Source organism: Sander lucioperca, chromosome 16 (genome assembly GCF_008315115.2).
Source record: "Sander lucioperca isolate FBNREF2018 chromosome 16, SLUC_FBN_1.2, whole genome shotgun sequence".
Lineage (NCBI taxonomy): Eukaryota > Metazoa > Chordata > Actinopteri > Perciformes > Percidae > Sander > Sander lucioperca.
In genome coordinates this window covers 11,896,481-11,920,136 of record NC_050188.1, presented here as the reverse complement: position 1 = coordinate 11,920,136, position 23,656 = coordinate 11,896,481, and the positions used below count along the sequence as shown (strand labels likewise).

Sequence of the window (23,656 nt, the reverse complement as noted above, 5' to 3'; positions counted from 1 at the left end):
GTGCAGTGTAGACAGTTGGTTTACAGATGGTGGTTTAGAGTAATATAAATTAAATATAAATATGTGCAGCGTATTAGCAGTTACCTTATAAGAGCAGAATAAATAAGGCTATGTAATATGAACAATGTATGAACAACATGTAAAGATATGTGCAATGTAGTAGCAGTAACGTTATAATAGTATTAAGAATAATATAGATATATGCAGTGTATTAACAGAATATATTATAAGAAAAACAGAATAAATATGGATATTCAGTATGAACCATATAGACAGATATGTAAACCAGTAAATCAAGGTTCCTAAATGTAACAAAAATATCCTCATGAAAGATATCCAAAAAAAAAAAAAAAAAAAAAGTGAAAATAGAATAACGGGGCTTTTATTTTGACAGCGGTCCCCCGGAAGTGGTGTTTGTTGTTGTTTCCCCGTGCTGAGCAGCGGGAGCAGTGAGGAGAGAAGCCGTTAGCTGAATCCAGATCAGGGAATCCCAAACAGCGTTTGTTAGTTTGTTGATCAGAGATGGAGCGACACCGGGAACACACGGAGGAGACCAAGCTGCGGGGAGAAGGTTAGTCTGACAATCTAACTGCTCTCATAATCACGCTAAGCTAACGTTAGCCTGCTAGCCGCATGCAGCTAGCTCCTGAAGCTAACGTGTTTTTATATCAGCTGCTAACTTTATCCTCACAGTCCTTCAGCTGCAAGAACAACATCCGCTGTCCTACATTCACTTCTGGAAGAAGTACTCAGACCCTTTACTGCAGTTAAAGTACTAATACCAGTGGCATGAAAAGAAAATACTCAAGTAAAGTACAAGTACCTCAACATTTGGACTGAAGTACAAGTACTGGAGTAAATGTACTTAGTTACATTCCTGTGCTGCCTACATTATAAACATCCAGTCTTGCCAAAAAGTGATTGCAGCTTCTACCTTGTGTTTAAAATTCTGCCTCAGAATGACTAGATTTCATTCATGAGGCTTTTATCTGACAGATTATATCCCATAATGAACTTTCTACCTGGTGAAATACCTTTTTAAAGGGCCAGTACATCCAGTACCAGCCAGTTTTCTGAGGAAGTTGTTGACTGGTACGTTCCAGTCAGTTCTGACTATGCGATAGAGAAATCTTGGGAGCTAAAAAGCTAAATTTTATCACATAAGAAGCTATCAGCTGAAATATAGATTAATAAATAGTTGAAGGCTTAATCTGTGATGCTGTCAAAGCTGGAAGAAGAAATGAATCAACTTCAAAGAGGGGAGGGTGTCACATGTTATAATAATATAAAATATATCCATACATATCATTTATTAATAAATATAAATCAGTCCATCAGTTGACCAAAACGTTGATTTGTAACTTTTAGGAAACAGGAAATTGGAGAAGTGTGTGTGTGTGTGTGTGTGTGTGTGTGCGCGCGTGTGCGCGTGCGTGCGTGCGTGTTAGAGGTGTGAATCTTCACTGATCCCCCGATTCGATTACGATTATCATGTCTTTCTAGGGCTGCAACTAACGATTATTTTAATAATCGATTAATCTGTCGATTATTTTTTCGATGAATCGGATAAAAAAACAAAAAACAAAAAATCATTAATTCACATCAACTCAATACATACTTGTTGTTTTAGTTAATAGTTGTGTAAAGGTTAGTAACCCAAAGAGCACACACACACACACACACACACACACACACACACACACACACGTTCACTTGAAGCTTATTCATTAAATTATTACCATCATTGTAGTAAGTGCAAGTTAAGTTCATTTGTTCACCACATTTAAACACAGCTTAAGATGACCAAGTGCTATAAAAGAACTTTAAAATGAAATTAAAAAGTACAACACACACAAATATATACGTCAACAATAACTGATATGGGACAAAGCTCAGAATATATACATGACAACAGATTGAAAAATGAATGGGCCAAAAAAGGCGAGTGAATAAAAACGTGTCTTTAGTACTGTTATTAACGAGCTAACGCTAGCTTTACTACTGTTATTAACGAGCTAACGCTAGCTTTACTACTGTTATTAACGAGCTAACGCTAGCTTTACTCCTGTTATTAACGAGCTAACGCTAGCTTTACTCCTGTTATTAACGAGCTAACGCTAGCTTGTCATGCTTGTAAAGCTGGATAAGGAGTAAACACCACACCAGCACCAGAAGAGGGACGTTACATTCCTCACTTCAAAACGGAACAAAAGTAGGATTGTGTAGTGACTTTACCCTGGTGGTGGCCGTGCCATGCCGTGTCATCATCATCATCATCATAGCTTTATTTGTATAGCACCTTTCATACACAGAGTGCAGCTCAAAGCGCTTTACATCCAAAACATTCAACACAACTCTCGCAGGAGCACATTTAAAGCACGCAAACAGTATATTTGCACTGTTGCACTGGTATTTTGCTTATTAGTTGACTGAATAATAATAATAATCACATACATAACATAACATAGCAGGGACAGATACAGCATGACATGAAGGAGAGGAGAGGGAAAAAAAAGCAACTCTCAGACTATCCTCATAAAGATAAGAACAGTGTGGGAACAGGAAAAAACACCTCAGCACATAGCACACAAGCAGTACATTTGCACTGCTGAACATAACATAACATAACATAAATGTACAGTTGCACATTTAGCGGCGAAGGCGTGGGACTGGGGAGGGGGTAGGTTGGGGGAGTTTTTTTGTCGCTCTTGCTTATCTTGCAGTTAACACGTTTTCGATTTATTTAGTGTGAAATGCTCCCACACGTTGGATGACTTAGGTCGTACTGATTTCTCTGCCTCTGCCGTGTGTTTCAGAACAACGTTACGGGTCTCTCCGGTCTCTCTCCGTATTTCCTCTACCCCCGCTCTGCTCTTTTTTCTTTTCTTTCGCTTAGTCATATACCACCCTACTTTAGTCATATATTAGTCATATACCACTCTACTTTAGTCATATATTACTCATATACCACCCTACTTTAGTCATATATTACTCATATACCACCCTACTTTAGTCATATATTAGTCATATACCACCCTACTTTAGTCATATATTACTCATATACCACCCTACTTTAGTCATATATTAGTCATATACCACCCTACTTTAGTCATATATTAGTCATATACCACCCTACTTTAGTCATATATTAGTCATATACCACCCTACTTTAGTCATATATTAGTCATATACCACCCTACTTTAGTCATATATTACTCATATACCACCCTACTTTAGTCATATATTAGTCATATACCACCCTACTTTAGTCATATATTAGTCATATACCACCCTACTTTAGTCATATATTAGTCATATACCACCCTACTTTAGTCATATATTACTCATATACCACCCTACTTTAGTCATATATTAGTCATATACCACCCTACTTTAGTCATATATTACTCATATACCACCCTACTTTAGTCATATATTAGTCACATTCCACCCTACTTTAGTCATATATTAGTCATATACCACCCTACTTTAGTCATATATTAGTCACATACCACCCTACTTTAGTCATATATTACTCATATACCACCCTACTTTAGTCATATATTACTCATATTCCGCCCTACTTTTAACCAGCAAATCTATTGTGCTGTATTGGAATAACTGACCCCAGACAACTCTTTAACAAAAAAGGTATTGTTTACTGAACGATAACTTAAATGTACAAATAATATTTAGCTGTTAGATTGAATAACAAAAAAAATATATATAACACAAATCGCACCGCAAGATGATGGTAGCTCATGTGCAATGCTTCTGTCCGACAGGACGTTAGCTTCAGTGAAGCAAACACACAGAAATCCAGCTTCCAGGTAGCTGTTAGTCCAAGAAACACAGCTCAAACACGAAAACAAAAACCAGTCACCAGCTACGGCAAAGTCCTCTTCAGCAGGGAAACACGCTGTCGTCTTCTCTGGTCCAAAATCAGAAACTCTCCACCCTTAGTTCCAACTTTAGCTAGTCCGTTAGCTCCAACTTTAGCTAGTCCGTTAGCTCCAACTTTAGCTAGTCCGTTACTCCGTTAGCTCCAACTTAAGCTAGTCCGTTAGCTCCAACTTTAGCTAGTCTGTTAGCTCCAACTTTAGCCAGGCACACTAACACAACGTTTGTCAAGAAAAGTGCCGTAGTGTAGCTACACCTCTTCAGCTTCGTTACTCCACTTACATCTTCTCCAAGCTAACTATTCTAGTGTCTCTCCATGTTTCTCAGTGTTTTCTTTCCTCTTCTCCATTTGCGATCCTCTCCACTCTACTCCTTGTGTCTCCGCTCAGCCGTTTTGCATACGTGTGTTTGTTTGTGTGTGTGTGTGTGTGTGTGTGTGTGTGTGTGTGTGTGTGTGTGTGTGTGTGTGTGTGTGTGTGTGTGTGTGTGTGTGTGTGTGAAACGGGTTAGGCTACTGAGAATGTTATTTTTCATTTGAATGTTTATGCCGCGGCCGGAAAATGAACGAGCGACCTCATTGCGTTATAATCGATTATGGTCGGCCGCTGCATCGATGCAGCATCGTCCATGTCCGCATCGCGTTTAGGGTTGGGTACCGAAACCCGGTTCCACTACGAGTTCTCCAACATGCAATCACTGCTGATAGACGGCTTTTTGTACACGCTCCGGGGGGGAAGAAACAACACAAACGACATGCTCACGCCACGCAGCCAGTGTGCAGGAGCCCTTAGGCTACACCTTATTAGTCAGAGTCTGGACTAGCCTACTACGCTTAGCTTAGCTCCCTCCGCTTAGCTCTGCCTAATAATGAATTGCACTGAAAGCAGACACGCAGCTATGCTGCTCGCGTTTACACTTGCATGCATGGCCGTGTTTAAAACATTACTGCCAAAGTCTAAGTAGCCTGTTTAACATCCAAAGACAGTCATTGTACTTGTCAATAGTTAATAAACAGTGCAGACTTGCTCGCCGTTTCATTAATAATCATATACTTGCATTGTATTTTCCTTTTCTGTGGGAGCATCTTGCAACTCTTGTGTGTTTTCTTTTTAGGTGCTCGTGCATCGTGGTTGTGCTCCCGTGGTAAGCAAGTGAAGTTTGACAGAGTGTACAGACCACTCTTTTACCAGTTGGCCTGAAATACTCTCCCATGCTTTGGAAGCTTTTGGTCTAGTGCTAATTCTCGGACTTGATTCGGAGGACTCACCTGCCTCCGCCATATTTCAAATCAAAGCAGTGAAGGCGGGGTCCGTGGGGGAAGAAAGAGGATAGCAGATTAACCAGCAGGGCGCCCACAGCGCACACACTGGTGTGGAGGTGAATTACAGTGAGCCGTTTGAGACGGGAGACAAAAAATATTAAAACGACACGTCGACTAAAAAAATTGCCGTTGACTTATTTTAATGGTCGATTACGTCAACTAAGTCAATCAGTTAATCGCGGCAGCACTAGTAAGCTATTGACAAGCTATTTGATTCAGAAAACCGCATCGCTTTCTAGAAGTAGTTCAACTAGTAACACTACTGCCCAACACTGCTAGCAATCAAAGTTGGATTAGGCGCTGTGATGCTGTCGCCCCAGGTTGCTAATGTCAGCTACTTTGTAATTCACCATAAGGTGACTGTAGCTAAGTTTCCATCCACTTGTTAATCGAATTATCTGGTTCGGTAAAAAGAACTCAAGCGAATAAAGCCGGTGAAAGTGTGTTTCCATCCAACGGCTTTAAAGCGAATAAAAACCTGTGCGTAATGACGTCACGTGCTGTTTTGCGGTCAAATTGGTATATCGAATTGATTTGAGACATTTTATGATGTTTCCATTCATTTTTGCACTGAATCGCACAACATTCAAGCTGACATTTGCGAACAAGGTTTTGCCAGACAAAATAGATCATGCCGTCTACCTACATATGAGTAATAATTGCATAAGTTGTAATAGTGCTTATGTGCCAGCTGATAGCAATATATCAAGCTATAATAAGAAAACGACGACGCTATCAACAAATTGAATTCAAATCCAAACTGCTATGGAAGATCGTGGTTTAGAGACATTTCACGGAAACCCTTTGGTTGAAGCATTTTCTGATGTGACGTGTTGTGTAATTTTACCGGCCCATCCCTTGACCCGGATAAGCCATGGCCCTCCGGTTCCAACTGAGAAGCGTATCACCATTGCGCTCTACCAACTGGCTACATGCGCAGAGTACAGAGTGGTAGGCAAAATGCTTGGGGTCAGCAAGACCACCGGTGTGTTTACGCCGTGTGCAATGCCATACGAACGGGGATGATGCGAAGGTATACACGTACCTGGAGTGGATAAGGCGCATGAAATCTCGCTGCGTAACTATAGAGTCCACCTTGTGTCCCACAGGTGTATGACGGGACTCATGTCCCAATTAGACCCCCTGCTGGAGGCTGCAGGGATTTTGTCAATAGAATGGGCTGGCTATCAATCGTACTACTACAGGCTGTAGTAGACGGTCGTTGCATGATAAGGGACATGCGTCGGCACTCCAGGCAGTGCCCATTGGGCACGCGGTCTTCACCACTTCTGACCCATACAGGTATGTCTGTTTAACCATAAAATGACCTCCAACTTCCATCATCAATCATCAATTTTTCGGATCAAGAAAAAATCCGATGAGACCGAACGTATAAACTTTGAGTCAATACTCAATTAATCGATTTTTACTATTTCCACAAGGCATTTTTTATTCGATATCACTTAAGTCGCATAAAAACGTGTGGATGGAAACATAGCTATAGTGACAAATGCCGGTTCAACCTGAACCCTATATTCAATCCTGTTTTGCATCGTCACTAGACTGGACAGGAAACTGAGCTAAAACGGCAGTTGTCAGGGCAAGTTTTAGAGTGCCTTTGTGCCTCATAACAGACACAAAATGCAATTAATATGTCTGTGCCACATGAACAGTGCCCTAACGTGACAACAAGATGCATTTTTAACTCAGACATTGTTTAAATTCACCTACCCTGTCTTGATCCTGCCAGTGGGTAGCTTGGCCTGCTAGCTGCTAGCTGCTAGCTGCCATCCGTGATAAGTGTGTTCAGTCAGGCTTTTGTGAAAATCATCACGCAGAAGTTCCGTGTGTATTTGTAGCTCATCCATTTTGTGTGTGATCGATATGGTATTGGTGAGTAGGAGGCTTAGCAGTGTCGATCTGTGTGGTAGTTCCCTTTGCCGGGCAAGCAGCCTTCATCCCCCCCTTCCTCGCCTCCCACAGCCGACAAAAATCCCCCGAGCGCCCGGTTGTCTGGTGGATGTCCTCCAGAGGACAGATCATGCCTTCGCGGCGATAAATTGTAGTTTATTTCCACCTCAAAAATAGGTAATTGAGCACTGTAGTGGTTATGACCATATCAGTGACTATGTAACTACATGGAAACAGGATAAACGATGTCTGTGGCTTGCACAGTAATAGCGTTACTGAAGCCTAGCTGTAGCATCGCGCTGTCTCCTGGGAATTCAGTTGTAGCAGGAAAAGGTAAACAGTAGTGTGCAGATCGGAGCGTAGTGTGTGAAGAGCGGAGTTGTTTACAAGGGAAGAAGCTTGGAGTAACGTAACTATGGAGAATATAGCAGATATACAACACACGGAAGAGCCTTTTGAGTTTGATGGTCGTCCTTATTTATTGAACCCGAGTATACAGACGAAGAACTAGCCTCACAAGAGTTTGAAAGAGCAAGACAGACAGAGGGGCAACAGGCAGATGAACTTGCTGCTCCAAGCGCAAGCTAAAGCTAGCCTTCAGTAACGCTATTACTGTGCAAGCCACAGACATCATTTATCCCGTTTTCATGTAGTTACATAAACACTGATATGGTCATAACTACTACAGTGCTCAATTACCTATTTTTGAGGGGGAAATAAACTTCAATTTTTCGCCGCGAAGGCATGATCTGTCCGGGTGCTAGCATCTAGCAGCTAACAGGCCAAGCTACCCACCGGCAGGATCAAGGCAGGGTAGGTGAATTTAAACAATGTGTGAGTTGAAAACGCATCTTGTTGTCACGTTAGGGCCCTGTTCATGTGGCACATACATATTAATTGCATTTTGTGTCTGTTAAGAGGCACAAAGGCACTCTAAAACTTGCCCTGACAACTGCCGTTTTAGCTCAGTGGACGCTTGTACACGTAGCTGCAGCAACTCCAGTTTGCTAGGACTGATCCAGGTCGGGTTTTTTTCTATCGAAAGTACTCGCATAGCTATAGCAATCAAGATTAACGTAAAAATTGGCCGGAATTCTCCTTTAAGATGGGTGGAGCTGAGCAGTTGGAGTCTCTTGATCCTCACAGCCTGACAGGGTTTGGTTTAGGTTGTATTTTGACTTCTGTTTGCTTGGTTTTTCACACATTCATCTACACTCATGCACTCACTACACCACAGATAATACGGATATACATTTTAATTTTTTAAATAATACTTTTTAGTCAGGATCGACCGATACTGTTGTTTTTACGGCCCATGCCGATTATTAGTAGTTAATGAAACCGATAACTGATATTTTAGAACCGATATGCATTTACAGTGAAAATGAAAATCTTTAAGTCAAAATTAAGATTTTGGAATGTTACAAACTCCAACACAAAACTTTGTTTAAATGCTTTAAGCAATTATTTAATAAAACTTTAAACATAATACACAGTAATATAAAATTATAAATAGCTTTATATGCCATGCTAACAGTTTGTTTGCACATGTTGCGGACTGCTGTCTGTGGTGTAGTTTTTTTCCCGAAATACTCCCCCCAGCCGGAGCAGAGTGGAGGAGTAAGTTTATCTAAGGGTGGTAGTGTAACAGCTCAGTTTTGTATGATGATCTTTGTTGACCCAGGATAAATCGATGATTTCATTATGAAGCTGCGTCTTTATCACAGTGAAATCAGCTAATTAGCAAAGTATTGTTGAGACTCCCATTAACGGCTGTCTGTCTATGTTTCAGCTTTACCTCCAGGCATTCTTAAAGTGATAGTTGGTGAAGAGGAGCAGCAGGAGTGTAGCTCCAGTGTGGACCAGCAGGAGCCAGAGCCCCCCCCACACATTAAAGAGGAACAGGAGGAACTGTGGAGCAGTCAGGAGGGAGAGCAGCTTCAAGGGCTGGAGGAGGCTGATATCACCAAGTTCCCATTCACTCCTGTCCCTGTGAAGAGTGAAGATGATGAAGAGGAAGCTCAGTCCTCACAGCTTCATCAAAGACAAACTCAACACATGGAAACAGAAGCTGATGGAGAGGACTGTGGAGGACCAGAACCAGCCAGGAACTCACATCCACTTTTACAACCAGAGACTGATGACAGTGTTGATAGTGATTTTTGGAAGGAGACAAGACAGCGATCATTTAGCTGCTCTAACTGTGGGAAAACATTTGCCTGCAAGGCAGATCTGAAGACACACATGAAATGTCACACAGGAGAAAAAGCTTACAGCTGCTCAGTTTGTAAGAAATCTTTTACACAGAGTGGAAGTTTACAGAAACACATGAGAGTTCACACAGGAGAGAAACCATTCAGTTGCTCGGCTTGTGGTAAAATATATAGTCTGAAGGGACAACTGTCAGAACACATGAGAACTCACACAGGAGAGAAACCTTTCAGCTGTTCAGTGTGTCAGAAAGCTTTTGCACGGAGACGATGTTTAAAGAAACACATGATGATCCACACGGGAGAGAAACCATTCAGCTGCTCAGTTTGTAAGAAATCTTTTACGCAGAGTTGGAGTTTACAGAAACACATGAGAGTTCACACAGGCGAGAAACCATTCAGCTGCTCTGAGTGTGGTAGATATTTTTCACAGAAACTAAGTTTACGGATACACATGGCCCACCACACAGGAGAGAAACAATACAGATGTGCTGTTTGTGAGCAAAGATTCCCCTGGTCCACCAGCCTTAAAGTTCATCATTGTGTTGGTCGACAGTCCTCACAGCTTCATCAGAGACAGACTCAACACATGGAAACAGAAGCTGATGGAGAGGACTGTGGAGGACCAGAACCAGCCAGGAACTCACATCCACATTTACAACCAGAGACTGAAGACCAGACTGGAGACCCTTCTGAACCTGAGACTGATGACAGTGCTGATTGGAAGGAGACCAGAGAACCTCAGTCAGCTTTAAACTCTCTGAAACATGATTCAAGATGTAAGAAACCATTCAGCTGCTCTGAGTGTAAGAAATCTTTTATACAGAGAGGAGATTTGCAGAACCACATGAGAACTCACACAGGAGAAAAACCTTTCAGCTGCTCAGTTTGTAAAAAAGCTTTTTCATTGCATGGAAACTTACAGTCACACATGAGAATCCACACAGGAGAAAAACCTTTCAGCTGCTCTGAGTGTGGTAAAGCTTTCACTGAAAATGGAACCCTGAAGAAACACATGATAACTCACACAGGGGAAAAACCTTTCAGCTGCTCAGTTTGTGCTAAGCGATTTGGCTACAACTCAGCTCTGAAGGAACATATGAGAATCCACACAGGAGAGAAGCCTTTCAGCTGCTCAGTCTGTAAAAAGTCTTTTACACAGAGTGAAAATTTACGGTCACACATGAAGAGAAGAACTCACACAGGAGAGAAAAGATTCAGCTGCAGTGTTTGTGACAAAAGATTTGCCCAGAGTTCTGATGTCAAAACACATAAATGTGTTGATCTGATGGAAACAGAAGCTGATGGAGAGGACTGTGGAGGACCAGAACCAGCCAGGAACTCACATCCACTTATACAACCAGAGACTGAAGACCAGACTGGAGACTCTTCTGATCCTGAGGCTGATGACAGGGCTGATTGGAAGGAGACCAGAGAACCTCAGTCAGCTTTAAACTCTCTGAAACATGATTCAAGATGTAAGAAACCATTCAGCTGCTCTGAGTTAGTGGCTTGTGGCGGAGTTGCCATGGGGGGAAACAATCCTTTACCCCTGACTGGATAACATAATGTTAACCCAGTATGGCTACTCAGAAGCACTTTTACCGCTTGACAGAGTGAGATACATAAAAAACTGTATTGGGTCAGATTGTCTGTACATTATAAGTGACGGAACAAACGAGCCAACGGAGCGAGATTTCTTGTTAACGTTAGCTACCTGATTGGGCCTAACAAAAATAATTGTTTGGTTCCAGTTTCCGACCGACCCTGTCAATTTATGTGCGACCCAAATTTATTTTATGAGCTTGGGCAAGAAATGATACGAATTAAATAAATACCCAAATAAAAAGTTTGAGGCGAACTATAATTACATTTTTGTACAGCACTCTTGCGATGCAAGAGGACCCGATGTCGCTGCAGCGGCACTTAACGTTGCCGTGTCCAGTTTTACGGCAGCAGCAGTGAGGACGGCGCCTTCAAGCAGCCCTCACCGGCCAGCTACAGCGCTACTGCGCTGCCGGGGAGCTTCAACACGTTAAACAGGGCAGATGAATCCACTCAGGAACTAGATGTTGTGTTTAATGTCGTTCAAGAGGATGGCAACGTAGCAAACAAACACGATCAAATGGAAGGTAAACACCCTTTAGAGTGCTCTAACGTTACAGCAAGTCCCTGTGACTCAATGGAGGTGGCTAACAGCAGTGAAGCTAATGACAACTTCACAACACAATTCATTTGGATACAAGCCTTGCGTTATGGAAGATAGACGGGATTCTGAACAGCGATGCCCGCGCTACACACACACACACACACACACACACACACACACACACACACACACACACAGCAGAGCCGATGTGTGTGCGTTAGCTACTTCACGCAGCACATGTAACTGATTGGAAACGATACAGATTATACATTATTTACTGCTGCTGGTGCAGATGAACTAACGCTACACTCGTTACTGTAAGTAGCCGACAATAAACCCTCCATGATTAAAAAGTCAATACTTATCAATACTCACCTACCTGTTCTACAGGAATAAACATGTAGAAACCAATATTTCAGTCTGCTCTGTCTGCGCTGTCCACTCTTGTCCACCGCGCTGTGCAAACACCGCTCTACTCTGCAAATAGCGACTTTTTGCAAACAAGCTAAATTGAAAGATGCCAGTTTGTAGTCTAACTGTTTATCTTAGTTTGCAACGAATCTTGAATTTTGGACAAACTCTTGTAAACTTAGCTGCTGTCTAAAGGAACCATCCTCTCCGCTGGAGCGGTAAACCTATGGATGTGTTATAAGACCAAAACAGATACATGTGGCTACTTAATATGCACGTGAATGACGCCTCACCATGTTTTCAATTTACTAAGCGAGAACTGTACATGTAGGTAACAGGTAGGCTATGTTATGTTATGAGTATCCATCGCTACTGTAAAGAAAAAAATAATAATTCCTAGCTATCCCTTGCTGCCACTGGGAAAAAAAAAATAAATAAATAAATAAATTCCCTATCGACCCATGACCTCAATTGACAACCAACCAGAACCAAACAATTTTTTTTTTTTAGGCCTTGAGTCTCCAGGTAAGAGACAGCTAACGTTAACCGTTAATCTTAGATGGTTCAATCTGACTGTAATATCAGTAACGTTATCCCAGGGTCATCAATAAGGGCGTCACCGAAATTAAGTCACAATCTCGAATTTCGAATAAAAAAATTGGAATCGTCAATGCTGCCACGCCCCCATGTCACTTCCGGTCGTCTTGCCAAGTGGAAAAAAACACGTGTAAGCCTGCTCGAGGTAGCTCATTTCCTGATTCTACCACCACTCCAGTGGAGGCGCTAATGAGCTAGATTACTACACACACAGTAGCAGAAGAAGACCAGCTACACACAACGGAGCATACACCGATCACACTCAGCTTGAGCGAAGTGCTGCCGGCACGAATGAGGTAAAAACACAGGAGTGAGTCTGTTCATTCTCCATGTTCAGTGACACGACTCAGGTTTATAATCAGCTCTTCGGTCAGTTTGTCAACACTAGTGTTGAAGTCAACCTCCTCTAATTTAGCTACAGCCAGTCAAAAGACAGGATGGCAACTGCAGATGCAGGAGACCCATCGACAGAACTTGAGCCCCCTCCTCTTTCACTGAAATCGCCGGTGTGGAAGTATTTAGAATTTCCATGTTGACAACGTTCACGTTGTCGACAAAAAAGCCCCAGTTTGCAAGCTCTGCTATGTGCGTGTACCATGTTCTTCCACTGGCAGCACGACTAACATGGCAGTTATCTGTGTGGTACATGTTCAACTGTTCGGAAATAGTTTGTTTAGACACTTAATTGTCCAGAGAAGACTATGGACATGGCTGTTTTATTGTTTTCTGTTTGTTTTGTTGTGAACTTGAATGTCATCTTCTGTGAAGAAGACTGCAGTTACAAAAGAGAAACTAGATGGCAGGTTATAGATATAAGTTATTGTTACATTAGGTTGTTAATAAATGTTTGAAATTTGACAATGTAGGTTGGTACATTGCGAACGAAGGTCAGATATTACATTGCATAAAAGTCTAGTCTAAAAACGGCATAGCAACCTGTGCTTTAAAAAACATATGTAAAAATCGAGAATCGAACCGTGACCTAAGAATCGAAAATGTAATCAAAACGAGGATTTGGAGAATCGTGACACCCTTAGACAGTCTGTTGTTATCCCACGTTCATTACAGCTATGATTTTAAAGACTAGTATGTCTTAGCATGTTACATGAATGAACTCCATGTAACTGTTACAGTTTGGACCGTAGCAGCGACGTTAGTGGTCTCATCACCTGTTTGTCTATTCGGCAGTATATAAAACTTAAGATCAGGATTTTTTTATATTATTTGGGCGCAGAACGCCACACAGCTACTTTTCAGCATTAAGGTAAAAGTACTTTATTGTCACATATACACACATGTAGCGAAATTCATTCTCTGCATTTAATCCATCTCTCAAGGGAGCAGTGGGCAGCCAATCACAGTGCCCGGGGACCAACTCCAGATCTCAGCCAGTGCCGGATTGCCTATTCTGACGGATCACAGATTTCGGTGTAACACTGGAAAAGCCTAATGCAGAAAGACCTTTACTACAGCAGGTGTGGTAAAAACACACAGTACATTTTACCCTCATGTTGTCCTTGGATCAAATTTGACCCGTTTTCAAAGTTTGTTATATTAGAAAATATGGGATGTCGAAATAAGCGCTGAAAATGTAAAAAAAAAATAATAATAATACAACAAAACGTTGGGAAAAGCAACAAAAACAATACTAATATGAAAACAAAATTTGGTTTCACCAAGAATACAAGAGACAAGATGTTACAAACAGTACATAGCCAGGACGGCAAGACGGACAAAACAGTAAAAAAAAAATGACTTTACGTTATCCCAGGGTCATCAAAAAGGGCATCACCGAAATTAAGTCACAATCACGAATAAAAAAAAATGGAATCGTCAATGCTGCCACGCCCCCATGTCACGTCCGGTCGTCTTGCCAAGCGGAAAAAAAACACGTGTAGCCTGCTCGAGGTAGCTCAAAAAGGTAAAAAATGACTTTACAAAGTTTACAGTTACAAAAGTAAATACAATGAAAAATGTAAACAATGAAAAAATTCAAAAAAACAACCCGTCAAAAACACCAGGAGAAAATGTCAAAAACTAAAAGCGATATCATTTTTTAAATAAGTGACCAAAAACATTGAAAAAAAAAAACTAAAACATTGAGATAGGGACAACAGAAGTGTTTGTTTTCATGGTTGACGGAAAGACAACACAAGGGTTAAACATTTCCCATCATGCACTGCTAAATACCCACCACTCCGGTGTTTTGCCCTCGTTTCATATGTCTTTGTAGCAGTCCAATTGCAAAGCAGGAAAGGGTGCAAATCAATCGAGGTATAGACAATGAAAAGATTATCAAAAAGGAGCCAAAATCTGACGTGCAGCATGGTGGCCCAATGGTTAGCACTGTGGCCTCACAGCAAGAAGGTTCTGGGTTTGATTCCAGCAGAGGCTGCCATCTTCTTTGTTTTCAAGTAGCAGGGAATTCACTCCGTCATTATGTTAAGCCCGCCCCCCGACTCTATACACGATGTGATTGGCCTGACTAGAGTTTGGTTTTTCCAGCTCGCAAGCCTAGAGAGAGTTGCTAGACGACCCTGGCTGCAAATTACATTTGCTGCCGCTAGGGTCCGTCTAGATTTTTAGGCTACTGGTTTCTCCCACCATCAAGAAACATGTACTAGGTTCTCCAGTCAGTGCCCTCGATCAAGGCACTGGCTCAGATCTGGAGTTGGTCCCCGGGCACTGTGATTGGCTGCCCACTGCTCCCTTGAGGGATGGGTTAAATGCAGAGAATGAATTTCGCTACATGTGTGTGTATATGACAATGCCAGAAATGTAAACAGGTAAACGGCAAGGTTAAATTCTTAGGTTAAAAAAGGAGAGTCTTTGTCATTCTCTTCATTCAAAAAGAATGCAAAAAAAATGGCTTGTAGAGAGCCAAACTTGTGGGCACTAATGCTTTCTGTGTGCATTTATACGTTATATAAGTATTTTACATGAATTGTATTTATTTATTAACCACAATGTGTTGTATGTAATTTTATTGTGTGATTTTATACCTGTCATTATCTTTAAAGGCTGCCTGTTTTACTTCTGGCTGGGGGACTACCGATGAAAATTAGCACTTTTGAGCTAACTCAGGCACATTTACATTGTTTTAATGTTGATTAATGGTCACTGTCCCCTTTCAAATAAAGAAATAGAAATTCAAAATACAAACATATAAGCATATGTGTTATTTATTTACTGCTGCTGCTTCCAGTCCCTGCAGTTAGAAGTAGTCTTGGACAAGACAGCCTTTAGATATTTATAATAATTTACAGAGTAATCTAAAATTGGATGCACTGATACCAATGGGTCGATTAGAGACCTCGTTCATTTGAACTGACTGTTTGACATAGTATAGTCATACGTAATGTTTTTTTTTATGATTTTTTTGGGGCGTTTTAGGCTTTTATTTGTATAGGACAGCTTAGACATGCGTGTATATATGCGTGTGCGCACTGCCAGGTGAGCTACCCAGGTGCACAACGTAATTTTACACACACCTTTTTTTTTTTATAAGTGGGTTTTTACATTCTTAACTTATTGGTATGAAATACTTTTATAATTTTTTTCCAGTTGTGCGTGCATACTGCTGTCTTTCTGTATTGAATTGTATTTGTGTTTGATATTTCACTCTGTACTCAGGTCTGTCTGTAAATGAGATCTTGATCTCAATGTGATTTACTGATCAAATAAAATGTATATACAGTGTATATATATATATATATATATATATATATATATATATATATATATATATATATATACATATATATATATACTTTCACACTGTACTTATTTATGATCGTACCGTCCTTTATGTTCACATTGCACAATGATAGCATTTGTACAATCCATTGTTTTAGAAACAATCTTTTTAACCTAATCTCACTTTACATAACCTTATCACCAGGAGACTATAGTCCAATACAACAACTGACTAAGTGCATTGAACAAATTAATGACTGGATGTGCCAGAACTTTCTTAAATTAAATGAAGAAAAAACTGAGGTGGTTGTTTTTGGAGCAAAAGAGTAACGATTAAAAGCCAGCACTCAGCTTCAAACGATAATGTTAAAAACAACAGACAAAGCCAGAAATCTTGGTGTAGTCATGGACTCAGACCTGAATTTTAACAGCCACATTAAGACAATTACAAAGTCAGCCTAATACCACTTTAAGAATATATCAAGGGTTAAAGGACTTATGTCTCAGCAGGATTTGGAAAAACTTGTCCATACGTTTATCTTCAGTAGACTAGACTACTGTAACGGAGTCTTTACAGGTCTCCCTAAAAAATCACTCAGACAGCTGCTGCTGATTCAGAACGCTGCTGCTCGAGTCCTCACTAAGACCAAGAAAGTGGATCACATCACTCCAGTACTGAAGTCTCTACACTGGCTTCCAGTGCCTCAAAGAATTGATTTCAAAATACTTCTACTGGTTTATAAATCACTAAACGGTTTAGGGCCAAAATACATTTCTGATCTGCTACTACACTATGAACCACCCAGACCTCTCAGGTCGTCTGGGACAGGTCTGCTTGTTGTCCCCAGAGTCAGAACTAAACAGGGGGAAGCAGCGTTCAGTTTTTATGCTCCACATATCTGGAACAAACTCCCAGAAAACTGCAGGTCAGCCGCAACTCTCAGTTCTTTTAAATCAAGGCTGAAGACCTTTATTTTTGATGTTGCCTTTATTTAAATAACTGTTCATTTCTTATACTGAAGTTGCATTGTTGACACTGTATGACAATCTATATAAGCATATAAATAGAACTTCCTATTTTATCTGCTTTTATATATTTAATTGTTTTAACTACTCTTTAATATTTAATTTCTTATACTGCACTGTAACTTTTATTCTCGTATTTTATCTGTTTTTAATTTTTTTATCTGTTTTTATGTAAAGCACTTTGAATTGCCCTGTTGCTGAAATGTGCTCTACAAATAAAGCTGCCTTGCCTTACTTCTACTTAATGTCTTTATTTCTTATTGTAGCTATGTGACTTTATGCACGTATTAACTCGCTCTTGTTGGCTTTCCCTGCTTAGAGAGACAGTGCTGGACTCTCCGGAGGTAACCCCCCCCCCCCCCCCCCACCCCCACCCCCTCCGTCACTCCACTCAGCAGCCGGGGAAACAAGACGCTGTCTTCCGCATTATCTTCCTTCACTTTCTCTCTCTCTTCAGCAGCGTCTTCCTTAGGGGTGCGCGATTCAGAAAATGTCACGATTCGATATCAATTTTCAGGCTCAAGATTCAATTCAAAATCGATTTTCGATTCAAAAAAACGATTCACTGTATGTAAATGTAGTTACTTTTCCCATGTGATCGCAGTAGACATACAATTTAATTCTTTTTTTTAAATAAAAAAATATTAATCAATTTTGAATCGGTAGAGCTTGAATCGCGGAACTTTTATTGAAAACTGTCGCAAATTCGCATCGTTGCCGGTGTGAATAGTTTTGACAGTTTTAGAAGCTTTTTTCTGACATTTCTGTCACTTATTTCAATTTTGTGAAATTGTTATCAATACTTTAGAATTGAATCAATGAAAGTAGTGAACTGATCCTTTATTTTACGTGTGTAGAGCGCTGTAGGCAACCAGCCACGTTACTTTTTTGTTAGAATTTGGTTACTATATAAGTGGATTTAAAACAAAAAGTGGCTGAACTGAACAACAAACTAAAACTATGAATAAATATCGAATAAATATGCTTTGATTAAATATACTAAAAACACAACGTTAAACGCGCTTAAAGTCATACTTCTCAAAAGTAGACTGACGCACATTACAAGTGTATTTGGGTATGCATTAAAGCACAAAGTAGTATGAATATAATAACACTAAAAGTGTACTTATTTGATGACAGTGTACTTATACAACATAAAACTAAATAGCAATATAAGAGAGTATTATATATTTGTGTAAATACACTATAATTATGCAAATAACATGCTTACATCTGATCATATTTTGTAAAACCATAATTACCCAAGTATTCAAAGTATACTTTTAGTATCTGTTTTATTTTTGGGCAATTTTGTTGAAAGAAATCCGCATTTCTGATATAGAAAACTTTGAAAAGGGGTCAGACTGGACCCTAGGACAACAGGAATGTTAAATATCTGATTCTAGCAGCATTACAGCTGTAACATTATTCATTTTTACACAGAAAATACTGTTTTAGTTTCTATTTAAGGGAGTGCTAAATACTGGCCAGCAGATGGCGCCCTCATCTTATTTTGAGTGCTCCTCTTCCTCTTGGTATGCCGTAGTAAAGATTAAAAGACAAAGTGGTAGAAATAGGGAGGGAATGGAGTATCAAGGGAATGTTTAATGTTGTGTACTCAATAGAGTAGTTGGCGGCATACACCTTAAAACGTGGTGTGTAGCCTGCCATTAACTCTCCTGTTCACCCTCCCATATTCAAAAAGCTTCTATATCAGAAATTTTGGTTTTCTTTCAACCAAAATGTCAAAAAATAACGTGGATGGTTCCATACTACCATTACTCTTCAGTAAGTAAAAATAAATAATAATAAAGTAAAATAAAAGATCAGCTCAGTGCTTTCATTGAATTTGGGTGTTTTATTCAATTTTATAGCATTTGGAGAGAAAAAAATGATAAAAGAACGTTAAAAAGAGCGACAAAAATGTTGGAAATAGCTTCAAAAACGTGGGGAAAAAACAACAAAAAAAGCACAGGGAAAATGTGACAAAAACATCGGTAAGAAGTAACAAAAAACTTGAACGAAAAGCGAGGGAAGTGTCCAAAAAGACGACCACAACGTTGAAAAAAAAAGTTAATTTTGACCCAGAAAAATAAAAAGTTGCACGGTCGACGGGACGACAACACGAGGGTTAAATGAAGAAGAAGGCTTGCCGTAGTGCGGAGCCTTTTTGACCCCCGCAGCCACTGTAGCTTAGATTCTGTTTGGTTTTCTGAAAGGTAAGCCGATTTCCAGATCATGTCGCTTAAATTGCCTCCTCGAGTCCTCCACTTTATTTTAACTAGATATCTGATTCTAGCAGCATTACAGCTGTAAAATTATTTATTTAAACACAGACGAGCTTAAATGTTGTACGTGTAAGGTATTTTAATGTGTTACCTCCCAGTTGAAGGTTAAGAGGAAGTTACAGTAAACAATAGAGCTTTTATTGTGACGGGAAAAAGCGGAAGTGGATAAAGTGTAGTATTGACTGTGTTGTGGTTGAATAAAGTGAGCCGTGCAGTGCCGTCTCTGTTCCGCCATTGGACGCCCGTGTTTCTTTATTTTATAGTCAGACCTGAGTCTAGGCAACAGAAGAAACCCTCGGTTACATTAGTAAACAAACATCTGCCCGGAAGTTGTTGGTACGACTTGTTGTTGGTAATAGCGTCCGTCCCGGAACTAACGTTAACTGTTTGTGTGTCACATCGTGGTGAGGACGGCGGAGTAAAAGGCGCCAGTGTTTAGTTTCTTAAGAAGAAAGAAAGGTCCCAAACTGCTGGATGTGGTTTTAAAAGCTGGAACAAAGCTACACAGAGCAGGTTGGTTTTCTCTTTTAATGTCGCAGGGAGTCGGTGCTAAAGCTAAGGTTAGCCGCTAGCAGCTAGCTCCTGCTAAGCTAACGTGTTGTTGTATTTCCTGAAACAGGTCGGGGAGAAGAGGAGCAGAGCCGCGAGGAACTTTAACATGAAGTCTGAGAGGAAGCTGTCAGCGGACCAGGGGACAGGTGGGACACGTTTACATCTGAAATATATAGAGATATATACATGCTATGTGTCTATACATGGATATAGAAGTATGTGTGTATACATGGATAGAGAAGCTATGTGTCTATACATGTATATAGAAGCTGTTTCCATAGCTGGTAGAAGTAGATCTGCTGGATTATGGACAATATCATAATCCCAATGATTTCGGTCAATATTGAAATCACTGTTATTTCAAACGTTTGGAAAGACGTTGCCATTATTAGACTTACAAGACAGTTAAAAAGTTCAGCGAAAACACCTAAAACTGTGAATTTCCCCTTTTCATGCTTCTTTTATTCAGAAAACAAGACTACTTGAGTACTCTGTTTTTGTGATTGTGTGTGTGTGTGTGTGTGTGTGTGTGTGTGTGTGTGTGTGTGTGGAAGAAGTATCCAGATTACTGCAGTAAAAGTACTAATACCACACTGCAAAAATACTCGGTTACATGCTAGAATGGCTTGAAACAAGGTAACCGATTAAAAAAGAGGCGTTGTTTACTTCATAGGCTGTGTACCTGTGTTATAACATCCTCTGGGTCACATGACAGTTATACAAATAACCAAAAGATTTATACTGGAATTCATTCAAACTTTAATTTGTTTAAATAAATAAATGTTTTGAAATTTGACAGAAAGAGACACTTTTATTGTTAATCACAATTCCATACAGAGACAATGAATTGTACAGAAACATTTTGAACTGTTCCAGCTCCAGTACAATGTGTTGGATGTGTGTAGTAGTTTGTGTTGGTGAGCGTAGTTGTTGCATGTTGAGCCCAGTAGAGGGCAGCACATACCAGGGTATTATAGCAGGATGAGGCTATGATGATTTAGAGGGAGGTAGGTAGACTTTTATCAATCCCAAAATGGGAAATTTCAGTCCTACAACAGCAAAATATCAGACACACAGCACACATACAGAATATTCATGAAATAATAAATAAATAGGATGGAATACAAGAACAAATATTCAAAAAAGAATGACCGGCTCACTCTACATTATCCCTTACTTAGTCTACAGTCATTAAAGAAAAACAAAAGCAACAGATCTTTTCAATTAAAGTGCTCATATTCTGCTTTTTGGCTTTTTCCATTTCCTTTATTGTGTTCTATATCTTTTTTGTGCACCTTTTAGCAGCAGGGGTTGTAGCCGATTCCGTGATCTGTCTTTGGCAGGGACCAGTGGTTACTGCCACTAGGGGCGCTAGAGACACTGGTCGCGACCAGCTCATCAGTGGTCGCGACCAGCTCATCAGTGGTCGCGACCAGCTCATCAGTGGTCGCGACCAGTTGCTCTGTGGCACAGACCAGTGGTCCCAACCACTAGGGGCGCTAAAGACACTGGTCGCGACCAGTTCCTCACTGGTCTGCCCTGTGGTCCCTGTGGTCTGTGAAGCGGCTTTAGTAGTTTCTCCCCTTTCCTGTCGTTTTGGCAGCACTGTTAGCTGGTTAAATGTCAGAGATCATAATCATTTGTCTATAAAATACACTATATCAGATATATTATGATTATTATTGTTATTATTATTGATTTTGAAGATCCTTGTGGTCAGGACCAGCTGGTCTCTGGCACAGACCAGTGGTTACTGCCACTAGGGGCGCTAAAGACACTGGTCGCGACCAGTGGCACAGCGGTCATGACCAGCTTCTTACTGGCACAAAGGGCAGTAAAATGACTGGTCCTGACCACCTCCTCTGGGATCTGTTCTGTTGTCTAGACCAGTTGAGAGATCTGTGGAGTGTTTGTATTTATTTTTAATACAACTTTTCACGTTTCTCACTGTGTTAGCAGAATCGCCTAATGTGAGAAGCTATAATCATTTGTCTATCCAATGTTATTGATCACTATTATTAATAGAAATCATAATAACAATAATTAAATTCTTATTATTAGTCGTAGTTGTATGAGTAGTACTATCGATTATGCAGGTCAGTGTGTGTGTGTGACCTGCCTCACAGTCCTGACCAGCTCCTGGTGACCAGCTCCTACCTGGCACGGACCAGTGGTCACTACCACTAGGGGCGCTAAAGACACTGGTCTGTCTACTGGTCCTTGTCATCTGCCTGTTGTCTTGACCAGTTACTGAGTGGTCTTTGGAGTAGTTATTGTACATTTAATACACCTTCTCCCCTTTCTCATTGTGTTGGCAACACTGTGCTGAATAAATGTAAAAATGAATAAATAAAAATCATTATCTTTTGTCTGTCAAATATTATTGATCATTACTATTAATAGAAATCATAATAACAATGATTAAATTATTATTAGTAGTAGTTGCATGAGTAATACTATCGACTATGCAGGTCCGTGTCTTCCTGACTGGTTTAAACTTTACCAATGTGTTGCCACCAGTGTCTTTAGCGCCCCTAGTGGTTGTGACCAGCTGGTCCTGACCACACGGATCTTCATAATCAATAATAATAACAATAATAATCATAATATATCTGATATAGTGTATTTTATAGACAAAAGATTATGATCTCTGACATTTATCCAGCTAACAGTGCTGCCAAAACGACAGGAAAGGGGAGAAACTACTAAAGCCGCTTCACAGACCACAGGAACCACAGGGCAGACCACTGAGGAGCTGGTTGCGACCAGTGTCTCTAGCACCCCCCTAGTGGCAGTAACCACTGGTCCGTGCCAGAGACCATGGTCCCGGGACAGACCACAGAATCGACTACAACCCCCTCTCCCTTTTAGGATGTCCGTTACCTTCCTCTGTCTCTGTGTTGGCGTTCTAACCTCTGGTGGATTTGTGAGGACTACGGTTAACTGCTCCTCAGATCTCTGCAGGGTAAATCCAGACAGCTAGCTAGACTATCTGTCCAATCTGAGTTTTCTGTTGCACAACTAAAACTACTTTTGAACTAGGGATGTAACGGTATGTAAATGTAACCTCGGTTAAAGTGACCAACATTATCACAGTTTTCGGTATTATCGCGGTATGTTCAATATGTTCAGAAAGCACTAATACGCCTACGCAAGCTGAAATAGTTTCAAAAAGTGTAACCGTGTTTATTATGTTACAAAAATATAGGCAAAACCTTATCAGAAGTGCAACTTTTAACATCAAAGGAACAAGTGCAATGCATGCAATGAAATACTGTAGTCTACTACTGTTTGATAAACGCAACTCAAATGGGCATCCGTCTAGCTCTGAGGCTAAGGTTAAGAAAAAGTGTCCCTATTAGCGCCACACTCCACCACTGAAGGAAAATGTGCATTTTAGGTAGATACTGCTTCTGGTAAGACTTCTGTAACATTATTGACAAGTTATTAATAAGTTAAACAGACGGATCATTGCATTCTCCCTCAACCTTGAAGTCCTCACACTATGCATTTGAGCTAAAACGTTAACATAATCTTACCTTGCATTGGCTATAAAGTTGTGGGTGATGGTCACAGAGATAAATCAGGAGATTTG

The 23,656-nt window shown here is 40.4% G+C and overlaps 1 protein-coding gene across 1 annotated transcript; it reads left to right on the top strand.

The window, feature by feature from the left end:
- The first annotated feature begins 386 nt into the window (after window positions 1–386).
- Window positions 387–10,193, top strand: LOC118493483 (gastrula zinc finger protein XlCGF17.1-like). The gene is made up of 3 exons (XM_035993429.1): window positions 387–571; window positions 8,925–9,995; window positions 10,171–10,193. Exons 1-3 carry the CDS (start codon window positions 523–525, stop codon window positions 10,191–10,193), a joined length of 1,143 nt encoding a protein of 380 aa, XP_035849322.1. The 5' UTR covers window positions 387–522.
- Window positions 10,194–23,656: the final 13,463 nt, after the last annotated feature.

Coding starts and splice junctions, on each gene's coding strand:
- LOC118493483 (XM_035993429.1), top strand. CDS start 523: ATGGAGCGACACCGGGAACACACGGAGGAGACCAAGCTGCGGGGAGAA. Junction 572..8,924: donor GACCAAGCTGCGGGGAGAAG/GTTAGTCTGACA, acceptor TCTATGTTTCAG/CTTTACCTCCAGGCATTCTT. Junction 9,996..10,170: donor AGCCAGGAACTCACATCCAC/ATTTACAACCAG, acceptor TTTTATACAGAG/AGGAGATTTGCAGAACCACA.